Raw genomic sequence first — 17818 nt, forward strand, 5'->3', positions numbered from 1 at the left:
TTAAAAAAAGGGGGCAATTTGAATAAATACTTCATGGAGTTATTGCTCCATCAAATTTATATTGAGTCACAAGCTTTTGACGTCTTTCTCTTTTGCCATCATAAGCAGACTTGATGCAAATGTGATGTGGTCATGAAAAACTTATTCAAAAATGCTGCTATGAAAACCTATATTGTCATGGAAGGCAGTTTGCTTCTGACTGCTACAGTATGCATTTAACCATCAATGTATGTGTCTATGGCAGTGTCACTGATGGTGTATGTGCATTTTCTCAGTGTCAACCAACACGATGTAAATTACTACATTACCACAAATTTCAGTCCTTTGAGGGACAATAGAAATGTATCTTTGGTAACTAAGTAATTACATTGCTGTTGTATTGTAATTCTATACTTTAGGTTGTTCTTGATAATTCCATAATTCTCAATTGTTTTTTCTTGAGAAGGTTTCTCCTTGTTCTCTCTTTTTGCCATCTCCAGCTGCATAGGTATTATTTCTGCAAACTAAATAAATGTTTCTCAGCAGTAGTGTATGGTGATAATAGAATGATTTTTCTTGGAAGAGTCGATGCTACTTGGGTAGCAATTCTGAAACAATTATATGACTTCTACTCTAGTGAATTTCATTAAGGTCAAAGTACTGGAAGTTAATGGAGTTAGGGTATGTCTTTAATTGGCAAATCTACTCCGAATCAAAAACTTGATTGGCTAATGGCTTGAATCCTTTATGGTGTCAGGAAAATTAACTTCACTGCATACACTAGTGTGTAGTAGGGAATTCACTCTGGAGTGGTACAAAATCTTCAGTAAATTGTATTGATATTGTCAAAAATGCAGTATTCATTGGTACAAGTCGTGCCGATAGTTTGCTGTATTGAATGACATAAATACTTCATTTAAAATGGCAGCAAAGTAGTGTGACAGGAGGAACAGTGGCTGCCTTTGTCTAATACATACATGTAATGTAATATAGAAATAATTCCTGTAATTATGAGTGTGTATAGATAAGCACTATTCATGATTTGCTGTTGGTATAATTTATAGAAATTGCCTGCAGTGGCCACTTCTGTCTGTTAATATATAATGTCACTCGTTCTACATCCCTGAAGGCTTTTCTTCATGATGAGATTTATGAAAACAGTGAATGACTTGACAGTCCACTCCTTGACTGTTGATCTGAATCTGAATGCTACCAGAAAATTATTGTGATGTTACGCGGGTTAGTATGGTGCCCTGTCTCCACCCACCCTCCATAATGAGTGGACTGACACTGATAGGACACTGGACTCATATTCATGGATGTAAGGATTTAAATATATTTCTGGTTCTCCTGTTTTAGGTTTACAATGACAATAATTTCTCTGAATCATGTAATGAGAACACTGCTAGTATGGTTTTGTCAAAAAGGACCCCTCTCTCTCTCTCTCTCTCTCTCTCTCTCTCTCTGTCTCTGTCTCTGTCTCTGTCTCTCCCTCTCCCTCTCCCTCTCCCTCTCCCTCTCCCTCCTCCTCCCTCATCTCCTCTCGTGTTAGGTTATATCCCTTGAATGTGTTAGTTCTGAAGATTAACTAGGTTTTCAAGTAAATAAAACAATATGATATTACATACTTTTTGATTTGGGACTCTCTATTAGAACTTCAGAACTGTTAATTAGACTGTGAGGAATTATATTATTCACAATGTTTTAGTGAGGCAAGCTTCTTTCCTTGTTCAATAAGGTATTTATCAGCCAAATAGGTCACAGCTACATGTCACAAAAGGTGGTGTTAGTTATTTCTCATATTTTTCACAAAAATGTAGTCATGGAGTTCCATCTCATCAGTTTATGTTAAAATATAATTTATCTTTTTCTTGTGCATGTTTTAAATGTTTTGTTATAGTAATTCTTTCTCTGTAAACAGGATGACTTGGAGGAGCTGTGTGTGATGGAATCAAATGCAGATAAATGTGAAAACCTTCAGCCAAATCCTGCCCATCCTCGAAACACTGAATCTGATTTTAACATGGTGGGTGCAAGTGGCAGTGTATGCAGGCCAACTAGTCTTCCCAGAGATGGCTTTGCAACTAGTGAAGATTGCAGTAATTTCAACAGGTCAGGAAGCAAAAGCAAAGTCACTCTCCCTCCCTCACTCCATCCTTCCCTCCCTCCCTCCATATATATATATATCTCTCTCTCTCTCTCTCTCTCTCTCTCTCTCTCTCTCTCTCTCTCTCTTCTCTCTCTCTCTCTCTCTGTGTGTGTGTGTGTGTGTGTGTGTGTGTGTGTGTGTGTGTGTGTGTGTGATCATAAAATTATGTTCTCACCTAAAATCGTCCAGTATATGAACAGAAGCACTTTCTCCACACAGTTAAATTTTTTAAGAGCCTGTATGGTAAAGTCTTCTGTATGTTGGCACTGGAAGTATGCAAGATTAGATTGTAAAAAAAAAAAATTTATTTCCAAGATGCACCACCTGTATAATTAATTTTGATATAAATTTGAATTCTGAAATTCATTTTATTGATCATAAGTTATACTACTCCATTAAATTATCTTTTATAAAAATCTTTTTCACAGGAAGCCTATTTTCTTTAAATATTTTTGATGTATATTATTATTTACTGCTGCCTATTTTAAGTTTGGCACTGAACTATAAAGAAATGGTTGTTGATCAATTACACTGAACTTGAAGTTGGTCTTTTACCTCTGATTATTTGTTGAAACAATTGTGTTGAATGAAGACTTATTCATGTTTTGTGAAATGCTAAAGTATGTGTTTCTGATGCAAGTACTGGTAGGAATGCCAAATGTTACAATTATAAGCTTCTTTTTGCTTTTTGTGTTACTTAAATGTAACTTGCATTTTCAAAATTCATTTCATAAAATAGAAAAGTTCTTTTATTCTTTTGCTTGCCTCATTCCCAGGTCAAATTGGTTGGCTAACAACATTGGAACTTTTTACTTCAAACATATGGACACTGACTCTGATCAGGACAAGGAAAAGATTAAGAGTGATGTGAGTCCTGGAATATCAAGGATCTCAATTAATGATGCCAAGTCTCAGGAAGAGTCTTCAGAAGATGATGAGTGGACATACACACCAGGCAGCATTCCATCAAGGCAGCGTAATCGTAAGAGTGACTGCTCAAGTAATATGTCAGAAGTGACTGTCCGTAAGAGCTCTGCAGCAGTGAAGTTAGATTTTGGTAGCAGCTCATCTGAAGGAACTTCAAGTAGTGGGAAAAAAAATTTAGAACCTTCAGCGGAAGAGACAAAGAACACTGAACTGTCAACCTCCCCTCTGAGGAGGAAAAGCAAAGAGCAGCTTGTAAAGAGAGCACTAGGCAGAATTGAACCTGAAAAGCTTCAGAGTGATAAGAAAACATCTGGTAAACCCATGCATACACCAAGAGTTTTTGAACCACTTCTTTTGGACCCATTCTCTGATCCACTTGTAAGAGCACAAGCAAAGAGTGCACGTACCAAAGAATGGCTGAGACTACATGCCCAGGGCCTGGTCACAGATAAAATGCAGGTAAGTAACCTCAGGAAAACTTATAACAGAAAGTACAGTAATTCAGAGTGATCATAAGGCTACTTAGAAATTAGTAATAACAGAATGGAGAGAGATTCAAAGGCACAATTTATATTAAAATACTGGAAATCTTCTAATATCGGCAAACTCAACCACTATTTACGTTAATAGCAGAGCATCAGACTGGTTAAAATCTTGAAAATGTGTGACTAAATTTAAGGACTCATGCCTTTCGTACCTGGTTATGAAACTTATAAAAGGTGATAATTTGAATTATTTTTTATGCTGATTCAGATCGGCAATATTGCTTCAGTCATCAAACAGCACATAAACAACGCTGAGAACTTTGCTCTGTCTTGTTTATGTGCATTTTGATGACCCAGCACCCCTGATACTCAATTGTCTGTTACCTTTAGTTCTTAAACTTCACCAGAACTTCCCATTACCATAACCATTTTTCTGAAGAGTTTACTGCAAATCTGGTGTTTGGCAAAGAGCTCAGAATTTCTACAGACCTTACTACATTATTGCTATTTGTGTACAAAAAGATACTGATGTCGGTCTTTATACATTGCATTGTATGTGTAAAAAGAATTTTACTTCCAGTAGCACCTGCTGTTTTGTGCTAAGAATATCACAGAAACAGTTGTTATTGTAGGTGAATGGCCTTAAGTTATGAGTATTTTAACAGAGCTCTGTGCAATGCCCTGTTAACTGGCTACTGCATAAAAAATTTATGACTGTGTAGTGTAGAAAATGTAAAATTCGTGATGATGATCTGGAATTGTACATTAGAAAACATGAATGTGATGATGTTCTAGGGTACCTCCTTTTGGGATTACTTCATAGGAACAATATTTCTGATCATATTCTTCTTGTATTCTTAGTACTTCAGTCGTAACACCAATAAAATTCCATTTCATAAAAATCAGAACTTTGTGGTGACTTTCTTTAACAATTCTTAAATTTGTTTCTTTTAACAGCTCATGGACAGTTGTGATGCTAGTGGAGAATACACAACAGGTGATTCTGAAGCTGAAAAGGAATCTGTATCATCTGAAGATCAGAATGGAAGTGTGTCAACATGTCGAAAAGGTAGTTCACTTCCAGGTTGTGAATCAAGATCAGTGTCAACAGATGTACTGTTGGATCCAGAAACAACACCTGTAGCAGAGAAAGCTCCTGCCCTCCCTTCTTTGACTCCAGAGCAAAGCGGTACAAAGGTAATAAATAACCACATCACAGTAGTAGATCTTCATTTATGTTGTTCCAGTCATAATACATCAAAAGAAGAAAGCTGTCATTTTGGACAGAAATAATGCGAGAAAAAAAGGAGAGGACTGTATAAAATTTAATTATATCCCTTAAAATTCCTCTCCCATGTATTAAATGCTTTTCTGTAAGTTGTATCTGAGTTCCTCTGTAAGCTCAATAAACTGAAATAAAACCCTTCTTGTCTCCTCTGTTAATCACTTTGACCACTAAGGCATCTTCCAGGATTTGAGCTGTTTTTCAATATTTTGTATTAGTATGCTTTTGTTCCATGGATGAAGCAAACTACTCACAGATTCATGTAATAATGTGGCTGTGAGATAAAGTAATTGCAAGTGTGACAGTTACATAGTTTAGATATTGGTTTTTATTTAGTTTTACAGTCCGCCCTGATAGCTGTGTGGTGAGGATGATGGATTGCCGTCCTATGGGCCCATGTTTGATTCCCAGCTGGGTCGGGGATTTTCTCCGCTCAGGGACTGGGTGTTTAGCTGTCATCATTATCATTTCATCCCCATTCAGTGCACAGGTCGCCCAATGTGGCGTCGGATGTAATAAGACCTGCACCATGGCGGCCGGACCTGCCCCGCAAGGGGCCTCGCAGCCAATGACGCCAAACACTCATTTCCATATTCCATCAAGTTTTACAGAGGAATGACGATATTTGTGAACATAGTTTTTCTCAGACACATTACACTTCACCTCCCAGTGAGATTTCTTAACAATGTGTTTTATTTTATAGAAACCTTTAAATTTTTCAGGTTGTCATGCGTACAAAACGGCGTCAGAATCATGGAGAACGCCCATGGAGTGTATCGGGCATAACACAGTTGGCAAAAACTGCAGCACAGTCTGGAAAAAATGAACCTCTTGCACAGTTCTCAATATCGGAAAGTGCTATAAACAAAATGGCTACAACTCCACCTGCTGCAAAAGTCGGCTCAAATGGTGCAGTGCATGGAAATCTTTCATCATCTACAATAGATGAAGTGTCTGTAAAGGCTGCAGAAGGATCTGGTTCGAGAACAAGTTCTCTTCGCAGACGGAGAATGAGGCTCCGCAGGAGGACAGGGGTAATTCTGTTTTGCTATTACAGAAGGTTATAAGTTTAAATAGTAGAGAGTTTTGTACTCCTTTTGTGAGGCCAGGAAGAAATTGTAACTCAGTTTTGACTCTGTTTTGACCAGTCTCTCCATAATTATTTATTTATAGCATCACAAGTTGTGCTGCTACTGATAATTAACACTCTGTCATTTAAGGCTTTCAATAGTCCTGTAATGTGAGTCACTGTGTTCAGCACCCAAAGTATTATTATAAAGTCTTGATCTCACAGTCAGCTTGTTTAGCAACAGGTTTAGCATTTCTGTGTTTTGACAATCACCAGAATCTGTGCTAGACTGGAGAGAAAGAGGTGGGGGGGGGGGGGTGGTGGGGGGGGGGGGAGGAGAGAAGTACCAAATAGTTCAAGGAGAATTGGAAATCGTACTGTGACAAGAATGTGACCTAAGTAGCAATACAATTGTACTCTCCATTTTTTATTAAAAGGAAATAAACATAACACAATTTCAGACAACCTCAAACTTTACTGTATCAGTGTGTAAGCTAAGTCATGATAATTTTTGTAGGCTCTTGATGTAATGTACGTGGTGCTGTATCAAAGCTTTAGATTGTTGGAGATTGTACTTTCCTTGTAATAAAACATTGGCAAGTACAAATATGTTGCCAGTTGGGTCATGCATAGTTTGATTTTCAGTGAACTACATTTTACTGATTCTCTGTTATTTCAGTGTACCACGGATGCTGATTATAGACCAAACACTAAAACTCATCAAATGAAGTCAAGTAAATTTTACTGTTACCTTCAATGTGTTGTGGAGTGGCTACAAAGCATGGTTACAAATGTTTAGGTACCATTATGAACTTGCAGAGTAACTTTAAAGGAAGTTAACAATAACAGGGTAGCATATGTCCAAGAAATGGGTATTTTTAAGTGTGCATTGCTTGTTGAGCGTCTTTTCCTATGATTTTTTTGGGTGGGTATAAGTTTCTATTTCTTCAGGTATGCACATAAGTATCCTATCTTGTTGTAAGAAGAATTACAAAGTTGTTTTCGATACTGTGTGCCATATGTCTCTCTTGTGTGTAGTGAGCTGCAAAAGTGCATGTATTTCCTAAGTATTTTTTCCTTTTTAATTCTGTCTGTTCCTTATGTTGTATCTTAAAACTCCTTCTGGTTTGTCTGATGTAGTCAGCCATATAATCAGAGCAATAAATTTTGTGTATGCCATGGTTTTGTTGTAAGTCTCACATTGTGTTAACATCATGTATTAAAAGATGTAACAGTGAAGGTTGAGATTTATAAGCGATATTTACATTGTGGTTTTTTAAAAAGATTACTGAGACTATATGAGACATGACCATAGAAAGGAAGCAATACAAATTGTGCTTTATGTTGCAACCTTGAACAGTGTCAACCGATTCCTTTAGACATCGTCAAATTATAAATTTTATAAACGATCATTATAGTTGTTATTCCAGACTATATTTCACAACCAGCAAAGTTCCTTTTCTAGTTGATAAGTTTGTGTGGCCTGTTCCTATTGAGCCAGATGACATGATGCAGCAAAAATAGTGACATCAGTAGATATTGATTTATGATCAGTTCCAAAAACAATATCTTGAATCATAACTATGGAAAGATCTAAAAAAAATTATATTGTTAGCACACTGGTGCTTGATAGTAAAGCTAATATTGTTATGTATCTTACTAAAGATGTTTGCAAACTAGTTAATTTCTTCATAAAATGAAGACATTGTCAACATAACATTTTTAGTAAATTGTGTGGCAATTAATTTCGGTGTGTTCTATGAAGAATTTATTTTCCAAATGATTGATGGAAATGTGGATAGATCTTGTTTTGAAAAGTAAAATAGTTATACTTCAGGGGAAGTTCCATCAATTCAATAATTTCCCAAGGGGAAAGTGTCTTTTGCATTAGCAAATGATTTTTTATTGCTGTAATCATTTTGTTGGCAGGAATATTATTAGACATGTTTGCTACATCACGCAAATTGAACCTTGCATTAACAGGAATACAGATATTTTTGACTGCTTGTGCAAGTTTGTAGCTATTTGTTGCATAGTAATTGTTTTGAAACATATAATGATCTGTTAATAATTTATGATTTTTTTCCTCCAGTAAACAGCTAGGTTTATTTATTTTAACCGTTGGTCCAGGAAGCTTGTTCTTTTGCATTTTAATGTGTAGATGTAGAGAAGGTGCTCTGGGATTCATTATTTTCAGGTTCTCTCTTTCTTATTTTTATCTTTGAACTGAAAGCAGATACTATCTATAGCTTTCCTGATATCTTTAGTTTTGTAAATAAAGCTCCTTTTTATGCTACACTGTGATTTATTCCTCCCAGATGCATTTGCCCCCCCCCCCCCCCCCCCCCCCACACACACACACACACCTTTCCCTTTTTTTTTTTTTTTTTTTTTTTTTTTACTCTAAGCCGTCTTCAGTGGGCTGGAGGATGATACAGTTTTGTTTTGATGTGTGTTATTTTTAGATTATAAAACAGTTCACAATATGTTTTTATAAAAATAAGTAATTACTTACAGTTCTTCATGTTTTTGGTTGGCATCTGCATTTCCTCTCATCTGCAACTAGTCTGGGGGTCACACTACCACTTCATAAATGAAACATAAGCACATTTTTATAGTCCCAAACTTTTTCTTCACATTGCCCACCTTGTTTACCCTTATTTTTTTGGTGCGCAATTACTCTTCTGCCAGTAGTTACAGATATTTGTTTGAAAACTGTGCTTTTAAAAACTTAAATATTGTGGGTTCAGTATGTGTTTCACCCTGTTTGGTTTGCTTACTTACAAAGTATATGCTGTAAACTAACATCTATTCCTAATCTTTTAATCATGAATAGACATTAGTTTACAGGATATACTTCGTCAGGTTGGCAACATGTAGGTAAACAAACCAAACGGGATGAAGCACATAGTGAACCCAGAATATTTATGTATTTAAAAGTACAGTTTTTGAACAAATATGTATAACTAGTGGAAGACGGGTAATAGTGCACCACAAAAATGAGAGTAATCAAGATGAACAGTGTGAAGAAAGAGTCCGGAATGGTTATGTTTCGTAAATGAAGTGGTAGTGTGACCTGCAGACCAGATAGAAATGAGAAGAAATGCAGGTGCTAACCGAAAATTTGAAGAACTGCAAGTAATTACTTATTTACGTAAAAAAAAAGTGATATGGGCGGTTTTATAATCTAAAAACACCACATATATGTATAAAAAAACTGTATCATTATAGATCCCACTAAAGATCCCTTAGAGTAAGAAGGGCAGGGGGTGCAGGGGGCAAAACACATCTGGGAGAAATAAATTACAGTGCAGCAAGAAAAGGCGGTTTTATTTACAAAACAAATATTTCTGTTTTTGCTGTGGAGGATGGCCACACAAACTAACTTATTGTTCCTGATATCTGATTGAAGTTTATTTGTTGGGTTAATACTTATTTCTGTAATATTTCTTTCCAAAATGAACTTTTCACTGTTTTCAATATAATTGTGTGTGTACACAATAATCAGGGTGTTCACCTTGTCTGCCTTAATGATCAAGACATTATGCTGTTTTAGTTTGTGATTAAGGTTGTGACATAATTGAAGCTCAAAGCCATTAGTTGTAGGTCACTTTGTGGCATCTCTTAGAATTTTGTTCACTCCTATGGGCAGTCTCACTTGTTCTGTTTAATCAACTTACAAACACCAGTTTCCTGGACAACTGCCACCCTGTTATTGATGAATTCCTTTGAAATTGATATGCAAGTTCGTAACTATACCTGAATATTTGTATACATGCTTTGCAAGCAGTCCATGATGCGTCCAAGCTACACTAATGCCCTCTATAGTTCCCTTTGGCTCAACTTTTGCATGCTAGAGGATGTAACTTCACACTCAGCTTGCATGCTCCAATCACTGCAAATATTTTATGCTTCTATTAAATCTAAAAAAATATTTTTAACCTCTTTTACTGGTAATACATGCAATTTATAATTTTTGAATTTGTCATACAGCTAAAGCATGACAGTATTTTTATTGTATGGAATTGTGCAGTTCATGTAATGTTGTCAATCCTATTTTTCTCACACTGTCATAGTGCACATAACTTTTACTCCTCTACAGTATAATTCAAACCTTTTACTCTTATCTGTACTTTTATTTTACGTATGTGACCTTGTTTTTTCACCTTCCAACACTCTGTTGTGTGGGAGTTTTCAGAACCACTTGAAAATGGCTTAATGTAAAGCCAAAACTGGTGGTGGACTCAATGAAGTTCCCAATAGCAATTGTAATGGCTTTCATTAATTAATTTGGGATGGTTGATATAACAACATTACAGCCAATGGTTGCTATGCTTCTCCAACTGCACTAATGCTCCATCACTAGGGTTACCATTGTTGAGGGGAGACATATTTTTATTGTCACTGTAATATTATCATAACTGAAGGTGGATGTGGAAGTCATCTATCTACTGGTCAACTGTGTAGACTTCACTTTATATTTTTGTATGAGGTGGAAATAGCAAATGAGTGTGGGATTCAACTAAATGGATCTTGCAGTTTTAATATAGCTTACAGGTTTCACATGTTATGAAGAGCAATATGATGTCAGATTTCAGCAGTCTGAGATTAGCTATGGCACAATACTCTTATACTCAAAATTAGCTGTCAGGCTGGACACAAATTCAGTTTTATGTTGTTGTTAACTAATTATGAGGCACAGCACACGTCAGTTTTAACCAAAACACTGCTGGTTATTTTTTGTTGATTTCATCGATCACAGTATAAGAATTGAGGTTCCCAACTTACAGTTTGTTAATTATACGAAGCACACTGATAGGCAAAACTAAAGGAGGAAAGTAACTTTTGCATGATGTCTCACTGCCAACTACGATAGCTGAATGAAACTTGGACCATGCATAGAGAGATATGCTACAGTATAGTACAGAAAGTAACTGAAAGAAATACGCAATGAGACAAACAGGAATGACACTTTGATTCAAATACAATCATTACAATGAAGTCATCACCATTAATGATGGTCCCCTGGACATTACAAAATGTAGGACATGGTTTTTAATAGGGTGTGTGATCACCACAGATGGCACTGCGTGATCTGCATCTTGCTCCCTTGTGGGCTGCAAGGTTTGTAAGGAAAATCTAGGACATGGTACTTAATAGGGACACAAATTGTCTATTCCTCTACCAGAGCAGTTGACAGCTGTTGTATGGTCATTACACATTCTCACTTGTTGCCATATGAGAGTATGTACAGAACTACTACTCAGACTGAGTCTATTCTCATCTGAGAGGAATAAGTGGCCCCACTCCTTATGCTCCTGGCATCATCAAAAATGGTACCACCAAAGTGCTGGTATCGTTGGAACAAAAGGTATATTATTTACTGGGCAAAGGGACCACTGTGGAGTATGAGATTGTGTTCCATGCAGTCCTGTTAAATGAGGTTGTAATTGCACCCACTGTTTGACGTGGGTCCCCTCTTGCTTACTTCACAATGTAGTGGTCATCTGCTGATGCAGTTGACCTTGGTTGGGTATCTCCTGTTTCAGGCAGCAGTGCCTGTGGTTCTGAATGCTCCCTGTGGAAGTGAAACAATCCTCCCAAAGTTGTCCCTGGGCTGCCTTGTAATGAACACCACCACCACAGTGCACCATAACTGCACACTGATTGACACACACAGTCTTTTTCTTGTTCCTTCAACTACCTCTTGTTGTTGGCCAGTCACATTTGGTGCTATAGTCATGACTTCACATCCTGCTACATCCAGCTTTCTGTGCATGACTGGTAGACCTGTGACAACATTCCCCCGCACTTCTACTCATTTCCACTGAGTTGTTAATAGTATGTTGCCTTACTTTGTCTGTCTTGCCCTTAAAGTTTTGCACAACACTGTCCATTTTCCTCTCAGGTGTAAAATTGAGTCTGATGTACAAATTGTACTACATTTGATTTCAGAACCATAAAATCCATCTTATGCACTTGTAAAGCACGTGGTATCTGAAAATCCTCAACTGATAACACTGTCAAGAATGTAGAAAAAAGAAAATATCCACAGATTTGTCATGTATTTGGGTTTTGTAACTAGTGGCCACCTTGATTTTGTTTCAACCACAAATACTATAGTCTGTTCACAAGGAGATGAATGAATTCTGACCGGAGTGTGGAGAGCAAAAGAAGCAAGCTGTGCCCGACTGACTCCCAGGACAGTCTGCTGAGGGGCGAGGGAATGTGCAGGGGAACAAGCTGCACTTGCGCCATGCTGTGGTGGCACTACAGTTGTGCTCATATATCAGTTTAAGCTCCAAGAAATGTTGACGGTGCCATGTACTGTCCTCCATACCAGCTGTCAGTTGCTATGTATTGCACATCTACTAAAGTAATAAGAGAGATGGGCGTAACAAAAACTTACAAGATTCATGAAACTGAAATTGAAATTGATAACTTCATGTCAAGTGATAGTGTTTGTTGCTACTAATTGCATATCTATTCTTTTACACAATTTGAAATTGAAGTGAGCCAGTCGTAAAACTTACATTCCAGCAATAAAAATAATGACTGAAATTTTGAAAATTCATAAGCATATGTAACACCGAATTGTAAGTGCTCATAATTCACTTAGAATCAGACTCATTATATTCCTCATCTCTGCATAATTACTTGCAAATGAAGGCTGCCAGGGTAAATGAATGCAGCATGTGACATAATACTGGGACGCCAGCCCTGAGAACCTTTCCACATAAGAGAAATGGTACCAGGAGATCTTACAATAAATATAATTGCTTTCACAGACATTCGCAAAATGACAATTTTAAAGTAATTCAGATAAAGTAGAATGCAGTTTCAAAGCACTGTTGAACTGAAAAATTTGAATTGAAATTTACCACCTTTTTGCCAGAAGTTTCTGGTGATTTTCCATGATTATCTTTACAAAAATTCTGAAGTCTTCTCACAGAGATGAACCCTCCACCTGTATATGCCACTGTTTATCTCACTGGCTGAGAGAGGGGTCAACAAACTCTTTGTTTTTCATCATCTGGTCCCAACATTCAGCAACATTATTAATTATTTTTCTAGCTGCACTTTGTAAAGTGCTACACCTTGCCCTTCTCTGGAGGAGAGGAAAGAATATGTAGTACTACCTATGATGGGCCAAGAACTGCTTCATCATTCATGAAGAGATGTGTTAATTTGTGATAAAACACAAAACATGATAGCACAACAATCACTTCGCTATGGCTACATACGTAAGGTTCTATATTAGATCACTATAGTTCAATTCTTTTATCTTGGTGGCTCGCGCATCCCCGCCCAGATGCGGGAGATTGCTGTGTTGCCAGTTGCAGCCGCCAAGAGAAGCAGCGCCATAGTATAGTTCGCAAACTTACATTTAGGAGGGGAGCGCGCAGTTTATGAAGTAAAGCCACCACGGCCGCATTAACCCTTTCACTGCTACAGAGACGAGCTCCCTGCATTCCGTGCTGTGCGCGATTTTGTCATCATTGCACTGCTCGCCTGTGCAGACACATGGTGTTCTGACTGCTTCGACACACTTATCATTCGATTTCACAAAAACTATTTGGCCCAAAAATTTGATTTTTACACATCTTGACTGATACCTTCCACCCATAAATAACTTAATTTTGTTTCGATGTTCAATGCAGTTATTTTGTAGTATTAAATGTAGTAAACCATTGCACGAAATTTTGAAGTGTTCGTGGAGGTAAAAGTCCACAGCGTATACTTTCTGTATGGTCGATTTTAGTTGCCACTAGAAATTTCAAAAACTTACATTCAAACGAATACAATTCATGAAGTAAGACACTTCAATATTGTTTTTAAATAAAGAAAATATTAAGCACTGAACAAGGTTTGAACTCAGAACCTTCTACTTAGCAGCCAAACACTTTAAACATTACGCTAACACAGCTTGTCATTCAACAGACTTCCTTGAGGACTTTAAAGAATCACGCAAAATACCAACAAACACTGTTGGTATGACTATGAATTACTCACGTTTCGTCGAAGTGCACCAGGAAATAACCAATTAACACTGTTCTTTATTGTGAAAAAGTGGTTAGTGACAATGAATTTCCTTGCTATCGCCTGAATTAGGAGGCTTATTGCTTGTTTGGTTTAATTAATTAATAGAATATAAAGCAACTGGTATGAAGAACGCTTTTTCCAAGCATTCTTTTATAGAAAATCTGCTATCAAGACATTGCTTTTGTTCAGTTACTTTATTTGTGACTGAACGTTTCTAAAACTGAAGACACTTGCCCGTGCTCTGCACTGCAGTTGAACTCTGGCAACGTTGTTCTCTGTTCATTGGCTGACTGTGTTTTGTGACATCAGATGCGCAGAACGAACCTAAACTCGGCCGCCGTTGTAAATGATGGGCACTTTAATGTTGGCAGTGGTTGGACATAAAACATTAGTGGGCCAAAGTTGAAATTCCTGCCAGTCCAGAAATAGGGAGCCTTTGTTCATCTCTTTGTGGGCAGACTGTACTGGCTGCTGTATCAGCTGTCAGCTGCTGTGTTTTGCATGTCTACAGAAGTAAAAACTGAGAATGGAGCATAACAAAGTCTTACAGAATTCATGAAATCGAAATTGATAGTTTCTTCATGTTGCGTAACGGTGCTTCTTGCTACTAGTTCCCTATCAGTTCCCAAGTAGGCAATTTGAAATTAAAAAGAGCATCAGTAAAACTTACATTGTAGTAAAAAAAAGAAGAAATTGTGATCATTTATTAGTATATATATAACACTGGTTCCCATCATAGCACTGAAGTTAAGCACTTTCGCGCTGGGTCACCGTCCGGGTCTGCCAAGTACTGTTCGCAAGCGATGTTCACTCAGCCCTTGTGAGTTGATTGAGAAGTAGTGGCACTGGTTAAAAAACCTGTCAATGGCCGGGAGGGAGGTGTGCTAACCACATGCCTCTCCATATCCACTTCGGTGATATCTCAGGGCTGAGGATGACACGATGGCTGGTCAGTACCGTTGTGCCTTCAAGGCCTGTTTGGATGGCTTTTTTTCTTTTTTAACATATGTAACTCTAAAGTGTAAGTACACACACATAGCTTAGAATCAGTCTCATTATATTCCTCATACGTGCATAATTCACTATTATTGTCGCTACTGTCTGATTCAGCATATCAATAAATATTTCGTCCACTACTAGTTCAACAACATTGTTGCGCCTTCCAGTAATTATCTTACAGTTGTTGGGTTTTTTTCACAATGCCCTTGTCAGTCATCAGCAGTTACTACCAGAAGGGATTCATGGGCAGTCTTAAACAGATATTTATTGGAAATGCCCCACGAAATGTTGTACTCTCCAAACAACCTTTTCACTTTTGCCCAAGCCAGTTCCATGACACTTAAATCGCAATTATAGGGTAGCAAGTGGATGATCATGTGGCCTTTCTCTTCAGTCATTTCATATGCCACATATTACTTTTAGCAGCTCTATATTCTTGAATTGAAGAGAACAGATGTTGCTTCACCATGCTTACATTGCAGGTGACACCCTTCTCGTGCAGCCATTGCAACATCATCACTTGGCTTCATAATTGTGTTTGTCTGGTGGTTTGTTATGGCGTGGAGAATTGTCCATCACAGTGACAGCCTGTGTTGGAAGATTTGGGAGAATCATATTTACAGTGCAGGCACAATTAATTGAGTAAAAAATACTAACAAAATGACTTGAACCACTGTACTGCAATGATTTTCTTTTCTTTCTGCACCCCCCCCCCCCCCCCCCACACACACACTCACTCTCTCTCTCTCTCTCTCTCTCTCTCTCTCTCTCTCTCTCTCGTCATTTATTTTGTTGATTATATGCAAACAGGGGTCCATCAGGGTAAATGATCTCAGGATGTGATATAATACTGGGATCTGAACCTGCACAACCACCTCTGTGGTTTCAAAAATTGGATCCCACCCCTGGGGACCTCTCCTTCTAGGGAACGGTAAATAATTGCAAGGTGTGGGAAAATACCTGGGAAGCCAACCTAGACAATGCCACATGTGATTTTAAAAAGTTGTTTCTCCTTGAAAGCTTAACAGCACCAGGAGTCCATACAGTAAATGATACTGCTTTTATGCAAACAAATGAAATGATCACTTTAAAGAAATTCAGACAAAGGGGAGGCAGTTTTCAATCACTAGTGAACTGAAAAGTTTGAATTGAAATTTACCATTTTTTTGCCATGAATGTCTGGTTATTTTACAGGATTATCTTTGCAAAAATTCTGAATTATTCTCACAGAGCTGAAGCTTGCTGCTTTCTACATCATTATTTGTTTTACCACCTAAGAGAATGTGGGGAGCAACTCTTTATTTTAGCTCTCCTGTTTGCAACATTGAGCGACATTATTATTTCCTAGCATAACTTGATAAAGTAGTAACCATCACTTTTTTATGAGGAGTGGAAAGAGTATCTGGTACTGCCCGTGAATGTCAAGGAACCATTTCAATATTCATCAAGAGATGTATAAATTTGCGATGCTTCATGACATGACATGACATGATGTGACACAGCACAGCATGTTGCAACAAGCACTTTGCAGTGACTAGATACACAGGATTCTGTACTAGATCACTGAGGTTGGCAGCAGCTATACACAAAACATGAGCAGGCCATAGTCGACCAACTTCTACAGACTTCTGCCGATTCATAAATAGAGAGATCTTGTTCATCACTTTGTATGAACAGTCTATACTTATGTTGACAAATGCACCTGTAAGACTACGTCACTGGCATAATAAAATTGCTACTGGTTTGCCTTGATTCCATATTTATTGTGATTGTATGTTCTACCTTGAATGTCATATCTGCTAAGTCCTGTGGCAGCTTCTGTGAGAGCATTTTTTTAGGCTCGTGTCTGAGATGTCATTTTGATTTGTAGTGGCAGGTGGAGCCGTGTAAATGTGGTCCTTTGATTCAGTTTCCAGTTTATTGTAAGTGCCATAATATCACCTATGTTTTGCTTTACCATTACCCTATTACTTCAGCTACTTATATATTTTATTAATTTTGTTTAAGAAGCTGAGTACTAAGTAATATGTACCATGAAACTGTTTTCTGTTTCAGGGGCGTAAAAGTGAATCTGGATCAGATAGTCGGAGTACAACACAGAGACCTATCAGCCGAATGTTTGGTAGCTCACTCTTAGTGAAGTCAGGGTCTTTCTCTGGAGTTGGTTCTAGATCAGCAGTTGGTTCAACAGAACGCAATACTGCAAGTGATCCATCTACCTTAGCGCATGCAGGAAATTCCACTAGTGCTAGTGGAACAGAGGATGACTCCCGGCTACAGCTGCCAGTTTTTAGGTTGGGTCCTCTGACACTGCCAGCTGACAGTGATATTGACCGCGGTAGTGCGCAGGGTACTGAGGAGCAGCTCAGTTCCTTTTCTGAGCAAGCATGGGATAATTATCAGGTTAATTTAATTTCTGTACTTCCTAGATTTGAACTAAAAAATTATAATTATAGTTTAACTGAAGAGAGAGCAGCATTTGTTCGGGGGCAAATAGCCTTTCCTGCAAGAGTGCTAAAACTTCTGCACAGGATGTCTGAGAAACAGTTTCTCATCTAGCAGTGCAGTGCAGCTTGGGGCAGTTTAGATGGATACCATTAGTGTGCATTTCTTCCGTTTGTTTAGTAGTTACCAATCACATATTCCAAAGCATTTAGTGGAAAATAATTACTCTCATCTCTGTCCACTGTGTTACCACTAATTTAAAAATGTGTGCTGTGAAAAGGACAGTATAATTTCATGAAACAGACTGTAGGTGACCCTTCTGATGTAGTGCGGCAGAAAGAGTAAGGACTTGTCTGCTCGCTCTTCGGTTTGCACATTGATGTTGTCAATAATGTTTATCTACTTAAAAGTTTTCAATTTCACTATCCAGTTCTGTA

General features: G+C 37.7%; 1 protein-coding gene across 3 annotated transcripts in view; it reads left to right on the plus strand.

Annotated features, from left to right (window-relative positions):
* Positions 1-17818, plus strand: part of LOC124721743 — an 855569-nt gene that overhangs the window by 701318 nt on the left and 136433 nt on the right. For all 3 annotated transcript variants that reach the window (XM_047246845.1, XM_047246844.1, XM_047246846.1), the window contains 5 exons: positions 1901-2091; positions 2905-3514; positions 4498-4737; positions 5548-5859; positions 16992-17339. In XM_047246845.1, coding sequence (XP_047102801.1) covers positions 1901-2091; positions 2905-3514; positions 4498-4737; positions 5548-5859; positions 16992-17339 — 1701 coding nt within the window. The remainder of the gene's footprint in view (positions 1-1900; positions 2092-2904; positions 3515-4497; positions 4738-5547; positions 5860-16991; positions 17340-17818) is intronic.

The sequence above is a fragment of the Schistocerca piceifrons genome, chromosome X (assembly GCF_021461385.2).
Source record: "Schistocerca piceifrons isolate TAMUIC-IGC-003096 chromosome X, iqSchPice1.1, whole genome shotgun sequence".
In the NCBI taxonomy this organism is placed as follows: Eukaryota; Metazoa; Arthropoda; class Insecta; order Orthoptera; family Acrididae; genus Schistocerca; species Schistocerca piceifrons.